This window comes from Pseudophryne corroboree, chromosome 2 (genome assembly GCF_028390025.1).
Source record: "Pseudophryne corroboree isolate aPseCor3 chromosome 2, aPseCor3.hap2, whole genome shotgun sequence".
In the NCBI taxonomy this organism is placed as follows: domain Eukaryota; kingdom Metazoa; phylum Chordata; class Amphibia; order Anura; family Myobatrachidae; genus Pseudophryne; species Pseudophryne corroboree.
This window is the reverse complement of record NC_086445.1, coordinates 831,453,937-831,471,941: the sequence shown is the minus strand read 5'-3', so window position 1 is coordinate 831,471,941 and position 18,005 is coordinate 831,453,937. Positions and strand designations below refer to the sequence as shown.

Sequence of the window (18,005 nt, the reverse complement as noted above, 5' to 3'; positions counted from 1 at the left end):
AAACCTTCAAGAGAGAGAAGTGGGTCTATAATTTAAAATTAATTATTAAAGCACTTAAGTTTCACATCAAGAGGTCGTGACATATTCCTAATAACAAATTCAGCATCTTCTATCTATCTATCTATCTATCTATCTATCTGTTGTACAATTTAAAAGGGTATTTCACATGAATGTACCTTGGTCAGGGGCTAGTAGTCTGAAAAATCCCATATAAAAATTATCACAAATCCCTTTATAGCAACACTTCCTATGTAAGTATGTATGTATGTATGTATGTATGTATGTATGTATGTATGTATGTATGTAGGGCCGGATTAAGCCCACTGGGGGTCCAGGGCACCACCAGCAACTAACCCTGGCAGCATCCGCCGTGTGCCTCCACCTGAACGATAGACACACCCCCCGACCAGGATCCCCCTACCCACCAGCACTGTTGTACTCCCCACACAGCTCTGCAATGCAGATCTGCAACATCCATGCTGCAGCCCCCAACAGCGCAGCCGGCAACAGGAGCCATTGGGTAGGGGTGGGGGACGTTGCTGAGGGGTTGAAGTGAAGGGCAGGCCCCATGGGGGGAGGGGGGGAGACTTCAGGCTGCTGAGGAAGAAGGGCTCCATGCTGCTGGGGGAGGAGTGCAGTGAGTCTCATGCCAGCAGCTGAGTGATGTCCTGTATGCGGCTGTAGGGCACCTCCCTCCCCCCACCTCTCGGGCAGTAAAGGGACTGATTCAGGTAATCTCCAGTCTCCGCTGTTGCCAGGAGAGCTGCTGCTGACGGCAGAGGCTGGAGAGGGGTGACTGCAGCACCAGAGCAGGGGAAGAGCAGCTTCCACCCTTAATCTGACTCTGGGGGTAATTCAGACCTGATCGCTGGGCAGCGATTTTCGCAGCCCTGCGATTGAATAATCGCCGCCTACATTGGGAGTGTAGTTTAGCTGTGTAAGTGTGTGATCGCATGTGTAGCAGAGCTACACAAATTGATTTTGTGCAGTCTCTGCGCAGCCCAGGACGATGCGATCACTTCAGCCTGTCTGGGATCGGATTTGACGTCAGACACCCTCCCTACCAATGGACACGCCTGAGTTTTTCCAGAAACTCCTTGAAAATGGTCAGTTGCCACCCACAAACGCCTTCTTCCCGTCAATCTCCTTGCGATCGCCGTTGCGTTCAGAATTTTCGCACCGTCCCGTCGCTGACCGGCAATCCCCGTTGCTGCAGTCCGTCACGCCTGCGCATTGCGGTGCATACGCATGCGCAGTTCAGATCTGATCACAGGCTGTGAGAAAACGCAGCCTAGCGATGTGGTCTGAATCGGCCCCATTGTATGTAATTATGAATGTGGATTTTACGTTTGCTTGAGACATTTTTGCAGAAATGGACAACTTGAAGATGCAGGTGCTTGAACTAGATTTCAGATGAATTTTTCGACCCACCTACCTTCTCGACATATTCAAAGACAAGGTATAATTTTCCTCTTCTTCTAAATGCTTCTTTCAGCTCAACTATATTTTCCTGCTTCAAAGTGCGAAGCATTTTAAGCTCTCGCAGTGTCGTCTCCTTGACTTCTTCATTTTCTGAAAGAAACAGAAGAGTGGGAAAAGGGTCACAATTACTAGTGTAGTAACAATACTGCTCTTTGAAATGTTCTCTCAAGTTTGTGCACCCCTTCCCATTCTTCTTTCATTAAGGAAGGTAAATGTAGGCAATAAAGATGCAGTATTGTGATTTATTTCAGATGTAAAATGGCTTACTGGTACATGAACGTTTCCAACTTTCCTCAGTGTAATCTCCTTCCTTTGCGTGTTGTTTATAGGATGTGTGTGGGGGAAGGGGGGGGGGGGGCACACTAAAATGATCAGAAGGTGAAATTCTTTAAGCAATTATCTGTAGGAATTTAGCTCTAGCAAAACAGGATGACCAGGTGACACCGAATTCCAGGATGGCGTTTTGTCCCAAAACAAATGTCCCTTTATTTCTTTTACACTTCTTTTACACCTGTTTCTCTGACATTTTTATCTCACTGTAAGATCTGTTTCTTGATGAATCTGACATGCCATCTTTCATATTCAGTATGAGACAATGCGTACATATAAATGAGCTTGACATTAGAAAACATGTGCGCTACACTGAATACTTTTAGGAGAAATGCCTGATTATAAATGATGAATAAATGAGGTAGAATGATGAACATCTGCACCTGCTTTCATGTGTATAATATAGTAGCTGTGCATGGATAAAAAATGTCCAACAATCCAGCTCCCTAATGCGCTGAAACTGACTGTTTTTATTAACTTGTAGGACTACTTTACCTTTCATCTGCAGTTCCCTAGTACCCATTCAGTGTTATTCACCTACAGATGTGTCCTCATCTAAAAAAAGTGCTGCTTGGTGTGGCGTTGCTGTGTTGCGTCACAGTATACCGCCAGCAGCCCTTTGTTGTGCTGCCCCACCATTTTCCTGGTGATTCCTGCAGCGCTGCTGTTGCGGGACACCGGAGGGTAAGTATTGAAAAAAATGGGTGCAGGGTGTAAGGTGTGGTCTCCCCTGGACTCCGGGGGCCCGCGTGCACCCCGCACCCATTATAAATACGCCAGTGCTAGCTCCACATATAGGCGTGTTTATGCTTAAATGCTTGGTGCGAGATATTTCTATATAACATTTGTATCAATATATTTTGGGAAGTTTTGCAAGATACTAGCACTGCTGCCTGCAATATAGGGTTTCTTGTTTGCAACTATTTGCTGTGATATTTCTTTTCTTCTCACTCAGCACAATATATATGATAAATGTTATACATATGCAATAAATTCCAAATGCAATTTGACCTTGTGTGAAAGCATATACTGTAAGCATTAGCGTACGCACGAAGGTGCCTGGTGCACACAGGCATCCTATAATGTCCGGCACCCCCCACATGCCACGCCTGCAGTACAGTGATCGCTGCACATTCCTGTGCCTCTCTCCTGTTGCGCCCGCCGCCCGGTCATGTGACTGACAGTGGAGTGTGTTTTTTTCCTAGCTGGCGGCCGTACTTCAATCACCTCTTGGACTCGCCCCACGATGTGACATGATGATGTCACGCCACGTGTCCTCCCTCTTCTCCCGCCCGCTTTCTCTCTTCCTGCCCGCACTCTCTCCTCTTGTGCCGACACACCAATGCCACAGCTTGCCATGCTGCAGGCCTGCAGCTGAGGTCAGTTTCTGCAGGGGAAAGAGAGGGGGGCAGCCATGGGGAATGTTTTGTTTTTGTTTGGGTAACATATCGCGGCCGCACTCAGAAACAATATTCAGACAAGGCAGGTAAAATATATTTGATATTACCCCTGCCTTCTCTGAATATTGCTTCTCAGTGCCACTGCGATGGACCTATTTGGTGGACCTGTAGAGATACCTACTGTAGGAAGGCACCATAAGTAATATTTTTATTGGGAGTGCTGCTTCTATATACAAAAAAATAATAAATATATATATATATATATATATAAATATATATAAAATGTGTTCCCCAAGGCGGCCCTCCTCATAGAATCAATATGATCATTATTTAGGTGCCTTCCGCATGCAAATCCAAATAGCTGCAGCATGCATGTTTCTCCAGCGGCACACCATAAGGATAAGAGTCGGCTTTAGTGACCAGCGTTTCAATGCTGTATTGTAAGTTTACAATACTCCATTGCAATGTTAGTCACTACAGCTGACTCTTGTCCTTATTAAGTGCAGCTGGAGAAACATGTTTTATATATATATATATATATATATATATATAATCGTTATGAGTATCTGGCACTGCAGGGGGTATTACGTGTATCTGGCACTGCTGGGTACATTACATGTAACTGGCACGGCTGGGGATATTATATGTACAGTATCTGACTCTACTGTGTGGCGTAATGTGAATTTTGGCTCATACTGTTTGGCGTAATGTGAATTTTGTCTCATACTGTTTGGCGTAATGTGAATTTTGGCTCATTCTGTGTGGTGTAATGTGAATTTCGGCTGATACTGTGTGTTGTAATGTGAGTTTCGTCTTGTACTTTGTGGCATAATGTGAGTTTTGCCTTATACTGTGTGGTGTAATGTGAATTTTGGCTCATACTGTGTGACGTAATGTGAATTTTGGCTCATTCTGTGTGGCGTAATGTGAATTTTGGCTCATACTGTGTGGTGTAATATGAGTTTCCGCTGATACTGTGTGGTGTAATGTGAGGTTTGTCTTATACTTTGTGGCATAATGTGAGTTTTGCCTTATACTATGTGGCGTAATTTGAATTTTGGCTCATACTCTGTGGCGTAATGTGAATATTGGCTCATACTGTGTGGCGTAATGTGAATTTTGACTCATACTGTGTGGCGTAATGTGAATTTCGTCTCATACAGTGTGGTGTAATGTGAGTTTCCGCTGATTCTGTGTGGTGTAATGTGAGTTTTGTCTTATACTTTGTGGCATAATGTGAGTTTTGCCTTATACTTTGTGGCGTAATGTGAATTTTAACTCATATTGTGTGGCATAATGTGAATAAGGGGCACTACTGTAAGTAGCTGGTGGAGTCTGATGGCATAGAAAGATGCAAACGTGGCTCCGATGGCACATGTGTAAATTATAAACTTTACTTGTGTTATATTAAAACTGAAATGTTCATCTCCCTAAATCTCCTGTATTTTTCAGAGTGGCTCACTCAAAATCACGGTGTAGTGCATCCGGTGCAAAGGGTGTGTGTGGGGGGTCAGGAGGGGAATGCATATGCACCTAGGCCCACCACTCTCTAGTTCCACCACTGGGTCAGGGATAGGTTGGGGAAGTGTAAGCAGTGATAGGATTCAGCAGCAGCTAGGGTTCTGCAATAGCGGACAGTCAGTACTGTCTAGTGGTCACACCATTATGTTTAATTGTATTTCTCTGGGGTGTATTATATCTACTTTATTATGAACTAGGCAGAAATTAGATTAAGCCACGTGATTTTACCGAGAGAATGTAAAATAGTGCTAGACATGTCCCTGGCGGTGCTAAACACGCCCAAAAGGCGGTGGTTGACACGCCCAAAGGGCAGTGCTAGACACGCCCAAAAGGCAGTGCTGGACATGGCTCTCTGGTGGTGCAACCCCTAATTAAATTTGCTGCGCATGCCTATGACTCTGCTTTTTGGTTTATTAAACATTATTCCATTGTGAACATTGGACTGTCTGCAACTTGTAGGTCCTACCTAAATTTATTGGATTGACTGTTTTCCATTATAGCATCCTTCGAATCATTATGGACACCAGATACTCTTAACAAAAAGTGTTTCAAGATTACTAATAAAAATTCTTACCCTAAGTCACAGCACAGCTGTGAGGGGGGCGTCACATATCATGCAACCTGGCCAGGTAACGTACATCTGACTCCAGCTGCATCACATGCGACCAAGCCAGTTAAGTGGTTAAAGAGGCTGTTACTACAAAACGGTGTAAATGTGAAGCAGAGTATATGCACAATGGGCATGATTCTCAGGTGGACAATGAACCCATATTTTCACAGTTGGATGCACAGGAGCCACACTGTACATGTGCAGCTTATGTCTGCGATGACGCTCACAGTGCCCCAAAAGCTGCAGCATGACTGACATAGTGCTGGTACTCTGGGGCGGCGACGGGCACTGTTTCAGAAAATGGGGGTGTGTGAGCCCGTTTTATGGACATGCCAAAGTAATTTGTAGCTTAACTGTCACCAGCAGCGTGATTTCACCAGGCATCCTGAGGGTTACTCAGATGTCTAACGTTCACGCAGATGATCTGATGCTGTGTCTTTGGATGCAGTGGCTGTGCTATAGCGTCAACCTCTAAATCAGCCCCAGCGTCTATGAGAGGAAATATAATAAAGGATAAACTCCAGGCCTCCCCTCCTTCCCGGGAACAAATGTGAATATAATTTATTTTATCACAGCCATGAAGCGCTCATTAGACCCCAAGGTCTCCAAGCAGCGTTCACACCTACCACACTTCTTTAAATTATAAATGTTCAATTACACATACTGTAACAATCTCAATATAATTACACAGGTCTGCGAAATTTAAGGTATTGAAAGCTTTTTTAATAATACTTTTACATTCTTAATTATACTCCTGTGTACGTCAAGAAATAGTATCTAAAAAAGAATTACCACATCGCATTTACCTATAAGGGGGTTACATACATTTTTAAGAAAAAAACAATAAGTTTAATTGTTCTTGACATATTTATTGTGAACTACGAAGAAGTGTAGAGGATATCACTGTGTTTTTGTTTAGTTACATAATAAAATAACAATAAAATCAAACAATAATAGAAACAAAACCATAACTATTAAACAAATCGTTAATATCTTGGTTTTTTTGTCTTCAAACTCCGTTTTGTTGCTTTTTGCTTATAAGTTTTCTCTGTTGTCGTCTCTGTGTATAATCCAGCAGTAGTCAGCCATCGTGCTGATGTCCCAACGACCCCGGTATCTATTTCTACATTTTAACGTCCTGGTGGAACCGTTCACCCTGTTCTTCACTGTAGTCTCCTAGATTATTTGGGAAATGCTCAATATGAGAATGCCAAAAATATACCTTTAAACTCATATTGCAGCCAAGGTTTCTGTAACTATTAAGCATTTCCCTGACAATTTCTGTGTAGTTTGGATCCTTAACATTGCCTATAAATTTTGAAATCACTTGTTTTAACGAAGACCACGCTAAAAGTTCCACAATATTCATTACACACCCAAAAAGGTTCATCCTTTATTAACTTTCTAATGTCAGGGCCTGTAAAAATGCTGTGTGTGTATATATATATATGGTGGCTGGCAGGGGTTAAAATGAGCCGGCACAGGGCAAAACTGTGTTGCATCTGTTGTATTTGGTACCACCTTCGCCAGCTCACCTTGTAGTTGTAGTTGTGTGTGCAATGTTCCTTTAGACAATATGAGGTTTAAGCCCTTTGTAAATTTCAGCTCCAGGCCCATGTGGACCTTAATCTGGCACTGGGTGGAGGAAAGTTTTATGACGAGAACTGAATTGCAACGTTCTTTACTTGACTGAATTCCTTTAAGACAATGTTTTATAATAAATGTAGACAGAATACATTTATTACTTTAATGAATATGAAAAAAATGACTTATTCATAAATACAGGTTTTGCAGAAAAATGTGAAGTGATAGGCGAGATCGGGAGTCATTTTCGTGTTCAGAAGCCAAACATCTAAAAAGCCCCTTACACATCTCCAATGCCGGATCCTACCCGGGAATTGGAAACGGGTCCTTCCCGGGTGGGATCCGGCATTGGAGCCTAAGCGCTGGCTTCCCGACCCGGCAATTTTCCGAGTTGGTTGCCATAGTGGCGGGGGGCAGAGCCGGCAGCGGTGGCGGAGCTGGGAGATGAGCTCATCTCCATGCCACCTCTCCCTTTGTAGTAAATGGGTCCAGGGTCGCATCGACGCAGGAACCCGTTTACACTGACCCGGTATTCAACCCGGGAATAACCCTTTTTATAACCCAAGTTGAATTACCAAGTCAAGCAACCCGGGAATTCTCATGGGCCCCTTTTACATCGCACAGTGACCCGTGTCGACCCGGCAATATGCCGGGTCAATACCGGGTTATTTTTGCGATGTGAAAGGGGTATAAGTATCACATAAATTTGTTAAAAAAGCTTTTTCATCGCAGACCTGTGTTATGTACCCATTTTCTAAAACAAAGCTAAAAATGACAGTAACATGTTTTACTATACTGTAACATTACCAGATTTGCTAAAAGGAAGATATTTTTAAATTCCTCTAATTAAATATCCTAAGGACCTGTGTATATCCAAAAATATATACAGTATCTTAGCAGGAGTCTTTTTCAAATTTGCATGCTTGTAGGAGAAGCCAAACAAGTCATATCAGAATCCAAGAATGTCACTTTGTGTTCTGGTGTGTCCTCTTGTGAGTTAGAACTCCAACACAACAGCTTTCCCATAATATGTTCAACTTGCTAAAATACTTTGCCATGATTTCTCCATTATAAAGGTCTCTCTTGGGGGAAAATGTGGCAGAGCTATGCACAATAATGGAAAGAGCTGTATTGCAACATAAAAAAGATGAGCAAAACAACAAATGTGAAATATGTTTTGGACATCATATCATAATATATTGGGGTGCTTTGTTTTGTATATGAAATTTCTGCTATTCAGGGTAATAGCATTTTAATAGAGTCGGCACACTGAATCTTCACAGAATTTCAGCAAAAATCACACACATTTACTAGTACACCAACTCAGGGTGGGGGGTATCTAGCTTTATAGATTAAGTTGACTTGGAATTTTTCTATTGTTTTGGCACTATGAAGCATGCTTACATACTCTCTCAGAATGTCTGGGAGACTCCCACATTACAGTGAGTTCTTCGACACTCCCCCAAGGGGGTTTTTCAGAGTTGATCGCAGCAGCAAATTTGTTAGCAGTTGGGCAAAACCATGTGCTCTGCAGGGGGGGCAGATATAACATTTGAAGAGAGAGTTAGATTTGGGTGGGTTATATTGTTTCTATGTAGGGTAAATACTGCTGCTTTATTCTTACACTGTAATTTCGATTTCAGTTTGAACACACCACACCCAGTGGCGTAACTAGAAATTTTTCTCCCTCAAGCCAAAAAATTCTTCGGCGCCCCCCCCCCCCCCCATCCCCCATAATTGGCACTATTAAAGGGATAAATGTGCTCGCGCCGAAGGCGCGCGCTGCAAAATAGGGTGTGTGGCTTTGTTGGGATGGGCGTGGCTTCACATAAAGGGGCGTGGCATTGCAGGAAAAGACTACGTTATACCCCAGTTTTCCAACCTGCACGCCCAGACGTTAGCCACCACTGGAAAGAAAAATAATCCTGATTCATGCCCCTTACATTATTTGTCATTTTTCCTCCTTATAGTAATGCCCAGTATACATTATGCCACATACTGCAATGGCCCTTAGACATTATGCCACACACAATAAAGCCCATTACACAATATGCACACACCGTAATGCCCCCGACACATTATGCCACACACCGTAATGCCCCCGACACATTATGACAGGAATCGCAATGCCCGTTATACATTATGCTACACACTGCAATGCCCCTGATACATTATACCACATACCACAATGCCCGTGATATAGTATACAACACACCGTAATGCCTGACACATTATGACAGGAATCGCAATGCCCGTTATACATTATGCTACACACTGCAATGCCCCTGATACATTATACCACATACCACAATGCCCGTGATATAGTATACAACACACCGTAATGCCTGACACATACCGCAATGCCCGTTATACCCTATGCTACACACCGCAATGCCCGTTATACATTATGCCACACTGCAATGACCCTGAGACATTATACCACATACCACAATGCCCGTGATACAGTATGCCACACACCGTAATGCCTGTGACACATTATGACACACACCGCAATGTCCGTGATACATTATGTCACACACCGTAATGCCCATTACACATTAAGTCCTACAGTAAGGCTTCTAATTACTTTTAAATTACCTGCTCGTTGCCAGGGGTTTTCATGCTCAGGGTGTCATGCTCGTTGCCAGGGGTTTCATGCACTGGGTGTCATGCTCGTTGCCAGGTGTTTCATGCACTGGGTGTCATGCTCGTTGCCAGGGGTTTCATGCACTGGGTGTCATGCTCGTTGCTAGGGGGTAGTGCTTGTTGCTAGGGCTGTGCTCCCAGTGCCACATATGTCCCCAGTGCCAGATATTACCCCACGGTGCCAGGTACTCACATGACCCCAGTGCACAATATAGCCCCCCCCCCTATGGGCCAGGTACACATATACCCCCCCAGTGCCACATATGCCCCCAGTGCCAAATATTCCTCCTCAGTGCCACATATGCCCCCAGTGCCAGATATCCCCCCCCAGTGCCACATATGCCCCCAGTGCCAGATATTCCCCCCCAGTGCCAGCTATGCTCCCAGTGCCAGATCCCCCCCCCCCCAGTGCCACATATGCCCCCAGTGCCAGATATTCCCCCCAGTGCCATATGCCCCCAGTGCCATATATTACCCCCCCCCAGTGCCAGATATGCTCCCAGTGCCAGATTCCCCCACCCCCCCCAGTGCCACATATGCCCCCAGTGCCAGGTATTCCCGCCCAGTGCCATATATGCCCCCTCCCCCGCCGCTGCTCCCCCGCTGGTTTGTGTTGGAGGGACACGGAGGGCACAGCGCGCGCCTCTCCTGTGTCCCTCCTGCATCATCTCCGGCGGCCGCGGGTCTAATAAACGAAGTGCCGTTTGTGAGCTCTGATTGGCTCACAAACCGGCACTTCTTCTATTAGACCCGCGGCCGCCGGAGATGATGCAGGAGGGACACAGGAGAGGCGCACGCTGTGCCCTCCGTGTCCCTCCAACACGGCAGGGAGGGTTCGTAGGAGCAGATTGACATGCGGATGCTCGTCCGCATGTCAATCTGTGCTAAATCAGTGGCGCCCCCGCAGCCCCTCGCCCCCAAGCCACCGCGAGGGCTGCGGGGGCAGTAGTTACGCCACTGACCACACCCAAATGTTACTCTCTCTGCACATGTTATATCTGCCCCACCCCCCGCAGTGCACATGGTTTTGCCCAACTGCTAACAAATTTGCTGCTGCGATCAACTGTGAATTACCCCCCCCCCCCCTTCCCCAAGAGTATAGATCAGCCTACCGGATTCCAACCACTTGCCTTATAACGTGGGAGGTTTGGGAGCTTGATTGTATAATTTAAGGTGAATCGTGCATGCATGTTGCTAGCTCTTTAATCCAGCGGGGATTGGGCAAAACTGGAAACGTTTTGCTGAAGCTGGAAAGGCTTTGCTAGGTCCCGACTTCCAGTAATCAGTACCTCTATAAATAGATGTCATTACCTAGCAGAGGAAAGCTAGACTTTCTACTACTTGATAAATACAATTTAGCCACTGATCCCGTAAGATATACATGTGCCTGTGGTAACTGATTTCTCTAGGGTTGACTAGTTTATATAAGGCCCAACACAGTGAAAAGCCTTTTTCTTCTGGTGGTTTTGACAGAAAATAAGCTTTTTACCGAGTCATAATTATCAGTCTGACAATTAAGTTAGAAACAAATGTAGAATTTTTTTTAAATTCACAACAATGTTTTCAATGAAGTCTCCAAATACAGATATATGTTTTCCAAGACAGTATTTGCAATTCACAGTATTAATATAAGAAAACAGTATCAATATAAAAAACTCTTCATTATACAGGAGTTTAATGGAGATAACTGACAGCCCAGCATGTGCACTTGGTGTGCACTGATTTGTTCCAGTAGCGGATCTTGCCACGGGCAAGCAGGACTTTTGCCCGGGCCGCACCATGGCAAGATCCGCTACTGTGCCCCCCGCCGCTGTGCCCCCCGCTGTGAAAGGAACCAGACGCTACGCGTCTAGTTTCCCTTCGTGGAGGGGACCTTTGCTGTGCGGTGCGCGATGACGTCATCGCGCACCGCACAGCATTGTGGCACAGACGCTAGGGGTCATAATTGACCTCTAGTGTCTATGCTGATCCGAGGAGAGGAGCGGCGCCGGCGGCTGTCTGCAGAGGTCTGGAATCAGGAGCGGGGATAGTAAGTATACATTTTTATTCTCTCTTTCAGCGGCGCTACAGGGGGCACAAATGGGGCGTAATTGACCACGCCTCGTATGAAGCCACGCCCCTATCATTTTGCCCGGGGCGCCACAAGGGCAAGAACCGGCCCTCATTTGATCTTAGCCATATATGGAAGGCAATCTGCATATTTGTGATCATCTATATGCACAACTGTACAATCATTGCTGTTCCGCTTCTGATGATGTATAAGCGTATGAAATGCATGTGAAGCCTTTTATACTAGAGCACAAAACAGGAAAATCACATCAGGAATTTAGTTCCTATATGGATTTTACTAATCTGTGGCTCTGGGAGAGCTACAGATGGAGCCTCGCTCATCTATGCTGTCTATGGCGTTAGTCCCGATCACGGAGTCGCAGCATGCCTGGGCGCAAGACGCCGTGCTTAGTCATAGGGAGGCTCGCAGAGCTTATCATGGCGTTTGGCGTTACTGGGGAGTGTAATACCTGAGATCATCCACCAGATGTCGCTTTTTAAAATCACCACTGCGCATGCGTGTGGTCTCCATTGAAATACTCTACAGTGTATGGGCAATGCTGTACGCGCATATTATTATGTTATTTAAAATACACTGCGGCAATGAGGTCCCGTAGACAAATCAATAATTAAAAATAGTGTATATAGATGCAAACGAACATGTTAAAGCAATGGTCCATTGATGTTAGGCGTATGTGAACTATTAAATTAAATGAAAATGGGCTTAAAGCTTAATATCTCCGGTTCTGGGGGTCCAATTGGCTCAGAACTGGTTTGGTATGGAAGGGGAGATGACTAGCTACCGGAAGATACCAACCCCACATTTTTGTGACCCCACAAGGCTAATGGCAAGCATCGGAACCCATGGTGGGTGTGAATTAACGGGCCCATTATAGTCTATGGGAAAATGGGTGCACTTTGCGTCCCGATATCACCGGTTCTGGGTTTCCCAGAGACTCGAGACCAGTACCATACGGAAGAGGAGAATCTTGGCTTTCGGGGCAGACTGCCACTAGGTTATGTAACAACGCAAGCAACCGTGTGTCGGGTCCCCTCCAATTGTCCGCCCATCTTGCACAGGGTGCTGGGTTTCTGGCTAGATAGAAAATACTGTACAGAGACGCTAAGCATGGTGTTTTGGCATTCAGGAATTTAAGGAGGAGTTTTTATTTCTCCCCATTATATTTATAAAGATAACACTTGCCTCTGTAGCCTTTAGAGCAGAGTATTACAAGCTGTTCATGCTACTTAGTACTCAAATAGAAAATACTGTAAAGAGACGTTAAGCACGGTGTTTTGGCATCCAGGAACTTAGTGAGGAGCTTTTATCTCTTCCCATCATACTTCTAAAGATAACACTTGGAGCAAAATTTACTCCATTGTTTCATATGACTGCACTGGCAATCTGGCATCTGTCAGAAGGACCATTATACCTTAGAGCAGTGGTTCACAAACTGGGTGCCCTGGCACTTTGAGGTACTGCAGGGGTGCCGCGGGTTGATGGTCCAGTCCAAATGAAATTATTTGGCCTGTCAGCTTTGTAGGCTGGTTTGTGCACTGTCTATTGCCTTAGAGATGTAATGTGCAGCCATTTAGACACGCTGATGATGATGATGATGATGATGATGATTGTCATCTCTCATGTACCGCTTGGCTAAATGCAAATGACAGCTGATGCTGATAGCTGCTTTCCTTATTGCTTTTGTAAGGTGTTTTAGCACTACGATTAAGGACCTGATTCTGAACCTCACATAATGTCCGTATTCTCGTAGTTGAGAGTTTTGTGCATGTGCACAAATGTGTGAAAGCCCCATGATGCATGCTTTACATAGAGTGTGTGCACAGAATGTGATCTATTCATATGACATCAGAAATGTGGCAGAATAAGACCGGGCATTCCTGGGCGGTAACTACTAGTGCATGCATAAATGCCCAGTCAGTGGGTGCATGCTGGGAGTGTCGCGGGCATACCAATGCATGTAAGTGGCTGCGATTCCAGATGCACAGCTACAAGAATAGAAGATCACAGTCAGACAGAGAAACTGCAACTGTCAGTGCTGGTGGAATTTTCAATGGTGCGACCGATGGTGGCTAATCAGTATTATAGCGTACATGCAGGCTAAAAGTAGGCGTCTAAGTCCTTGCACATTCAGCCAAATGGATGTACACTATGGAAGGAGTTTGCATAAACTCACCTATGGGGAAACGCCAATAGACGCTGCTGCGTGCGCTTCTGTGTGTGACTCAGGCCCTTAGAATTGTTCCTGCTGTATTAGAGAAGTTCTTAAGCTTAATGCCTAATAACAAAAGTATATTTCTCAGGGTTCACTACGGGTGGCCGGCGGTCGGGCTCCCGGCGACCAGCATCCCGGCGCCGGGAGCCCGACCGCCGGCTTACCGACAGCTTGGCGAGCGCAAATGAGCCCCTTGCGGGCTCGCTGCGCTCGCCACGCTACGGGCACGGTGGCGCGCTACGCGCGCCACACTATTTTATTCTCCCTCTATGGGGGTCGTGGACCCCCACGAGGGAAAATAATTGTCGGTATGCCGGCTGTCGGGCTCCCGGCGCCGGTATACTGAGCGCCGGGAGCCCGACCGCCGGCAAACAGAAGACCACCCTATTTCTCAGGCATAACAAAAACTTGTTAGTGTACGTGATGTAGTTGTGAAGAAAACCAAAGGCAAATTGGACCTAATTCTAACATTGGACCTAATTCAGACCTGATCGCAGCAGCAAATTTGTTAGCTAATGGGCAAAACCATGGGGGTCATTCTGACCTGATCGCACGCTGCCATTCATCGCAGGACAGCGATCAGGTCAGAAGTGCGCACGCACCGGCACCGCATGGCTGACATACGACAGCTGTCATTGCCTAGCGATCGCCTCCGCCTGATTGACAGGCAGAGGCGGTCACTGGGCGGGAGAGGGCGGCATGGCTGCGTTTGGCCGCCATTTTGTGGGAGCGGTCCGATCAATGCAGGCATAGCCGGACCATGCGCGAGCGGGCCGCAGCGGCTACGTGACGTCACATGCAGCCGCTGAGACCCGGCAGCGATGAGTAGCTCCCGGCCAGCACACAAAAGCTGCGCTGGCCGGTAGTTACTCCTGAACAGCAGCGATGCTTTTGCACTTCTGCGGGGGGGAGCTGACATGCGGGGCGGACATGTCAGTGTGCCTGATCGTAGCCATGCAAAATTTTGCACAGCTACGATCAGGTCTGAATTAGGCCCTATGTGCATGCAGGAGGCGCAGGTATAACATGTGCAGAGAGAGTTAGATTTGGGTGGGTTATATTGTTTCTGTGCAGGGTAAATACTGGCTGCTTTATTTTTACATTGCAATTTAGATTTCCGTTTGAACACACCCCACCCAAATCTAACTCTCTCTGCACATGTTACTGTATATCTGCCTCCCTGCAGTCCACATGGTTTTGCCCATTAGCTAACAAATTTGCTGCTTCTGAATTAGGCCCATTATTCCAATTTTGCTACCAACCGGTACACTGTAAGTAGGCAGCGGGTACACGTTAATAGAAAATGATTTGCTTACTGTCTTTTCTGAACTGACAAATATATTTTTTCATAAGAAGCCTATTAATACATCTGCTAACTGTTAGGCTTTATAAGTTTATATCCGAGTTGAAAACCTAAAGCTTCCACCACAGCCAACAAATGTCACTTATTTACTCAGTGTACTGTAGATGAGAATTTGGAACACTGTCAGGTCCATTCTGGTTACAAAGTTGTCAGCTGTCAAAGAGAGAGACTGAATTTGCTTCCCTGGAACAGACACTTTCTTACATAGTACAGGAAATAAATAACAAAAGCTGCAAAGCATTTATCTTCAAAAGTTATGCTCAAACTTTGTATTTCCCAGTGTGTAAGCAAAGGAATGGCACGGTCCCAATGAAATGTCAGCCACACATCACTTTCTAATCAAAATTCTATGATGTGACATATTTTATTTGACACATTTGTGAAAAGTGTTGGAAGCTATTCTAGGAAATAACTCTTGTTGCTCTCAATTCCAGTCTTCTAGATAGCTGACAATGCAGACACATTATATTTGAGACAACCTCCTATCGAACACATACAATTATTACAATCTATTAAGGTATGCCATACAATGTTGTGCAAAAGTTTTCGCCCCGTTCCTGATTTCTTTTTTTTTTGCATATTTGTCACACCTAATTGTTTCAGATGTTCAAATAGAATTGAATGTAAGACAAAGACTACCTGAGTAAACGCAAAACACTATTTTAAACGATCACATTCATTGAAGAAAAAAAGTTATACAACACCTACAGTATATCACCCATGTGACAAAAATAACTGCCCTCCTAAATGTAATAACTGGTTGTATTTCATTTAGCAGCAACAACTGCAACCAAATGCTTCTGATAACTGGGGATATATTTACTAAAGGTCGATTTTGTTTGTTTTTGTTCGATGTTAGATCAATTTAAAATAGTTTTTAATCGATGTTGGAGTTCCAAGGATAAAACACACATTTACTAACATTTAAAGATCAATATAAAAAAACATCTGCTAGTAAATGTGTGTTTTAATCCTGGAAGCCCAACAGCGATTACAATCGATCTAACATTGAACAAAAACAAACAAAATCGACCTTTAGTAAATATACCCTCTGGAGATCACTCTTCCACATCGCTGTGGAGGAATTTTGATCCACACTGCTATGCAGAATGGCTTTAATTCAGCCATATTGGAGGGGTTTTAAGCATAGGCCCTGTCACAGTATCACAATTGGATTCAAGTCAGGACTTGACTAGTCCACTACAAATCCTTTATTTTGTTTCTTCTGAGCCATTCAGAGGTGGACTTGCTCTTTTGCTTTGGTTCATTGTCTGGCAGCATAATTCAATTGCGCTTGAGCATCAGATCACAGACTGATGAACGGACATTCTCCCTCAGAATTCTCTGGTGAAAAGCAGAATTCATGATTCCGTCACTTATGGCAAGTCGCCCAGGTCCTAAAGCAGCAAAGCATCCCTATACTATCACGCTACCACTATTATGTTTGACTGTTGGTATGATGTACTTACTGTGTTAGTTTATTGCAGATATAATGAGACCCATGTCTTTTAAAAAGTTAGATTTTTTTACTTATCAGTCCACAGAACATTATCCAAAACATTTTGGGAGTTATTAATGTGTATTTTGTCAAATGTGATACAAGTCTTTATGTTCATTTTGGTTAGCAGTGGTATTAGCCTCACAATTCACAACTTTGCAATGTATACCATTTTAGCCTAGTCTTTTTCATATGGTGGAATCATGAATGCTGGCAGTAACTGGGATAAACGAGGCCTGCAGGTCCTTAGACTTTTGTCTGGGTTCTTACATGACTTTGTGGATGAGTCAAGTGCTTTTGGAGGAGGTTTGGTAGGACAGCCACTGTTGGAAAGATTTATTGTTCCAAGTGTTCTCCAGTTGGAGCAAATAGCTCTCATTATGGTTTACTGGAGTCCCAGAGACTTATACTGTAAATGGCTTTGTAACCCTTTCCAGCCTACTATATTTCACTGAAGCGCCCTACACACTGGGCGATCTTGCAGGGCGATGTGAACATTCTTGTTCATTAATGAATGAGAAATTGTTCATATCGCTCAGTGTGTATGCACCAACGATGATTGATGCGCAGCCGCACGTCGTTCATCATTGATTTTCAGTTGTTTTGCAATGCACGTCAAATTGGACAATATCGAGATCGTTCATCGTCCAAATTGCTGCCGTCGCCCAGTGTGTAGGGCGCTTAACTTTCCATCTCATGCCTTCTGGAAGATATTTTAATTGAAGTATTCTGTGCTGTTTGTTAATGACTTGAAGCCAACCTCACATTGCTGGAAAGGTTCTATTTAAGTGATGTTTAGATTCAACTGGGCTTGCAGTAATCAAGCCTTTTTGTGTGTAGTCTAATTGAACCCAATTATCAATTTAATTTGGATCACTGGTTGAATGAGTAACTAAGGGGGCAATTACTATTTCACACAGGACCAGTTGGTGTTTTCCACCAATAAATAAAACACTTAAAACCGTATTTCTTGTTTGCCCAAGTTGTCTTTCTCATATTCAACTTTGTTTGAAGATCTGAAACAATTAAGTATGACAAATATGCAGAAGTGGAAGTTAGCAGGAAAGGAAAACCCCTCCCCCCCCTCCTCACTGTATAATGGTGATCCCGGCATGGTATTTCTCTGTTACAGTACTTCCTAACAGGAAAACTGATACTGTTTGTAATTAATCTATATGCCGCTTAATGAATGCTGTGGTGGGTGGTTGAATTCTTCTAAAAACAACACAGTTTATTAGCAGCTTTCTTTCAAATGTATATTTGTTAACTCTTTTGTAGAATGGTTTTG

At 44.5% G+C, this 18,005-nt stretch overlaps 1 protein-coding gene across 10 annotated transcripts in view; it reads right to left on the bottom strand.

The window, feature by feature from the left end:
• The window catches only part of CDKL5 (cyclin dependent kinase like 5), an 850,075-nt gene that overhangs the window by 224,213 nt on the left and 607,857 nt on the right, over positions 1 to 18,005 (bottom strand). For all 10 annotated transcript variants that reach the window (XM_063955716.1, XM_063955713.1, XM_063955718.1 and 7 more), the window contains one exon: positions 1,436 to 1,572. In XM_063955716.1, the coding sequence (XP_063811786.1) occupies positions 1,436 to 1,572 (137 nt within the window). The remainder of the gene's footprint in view (positions 1 to 1,435; positions 1,573 to 18,005) is intronic.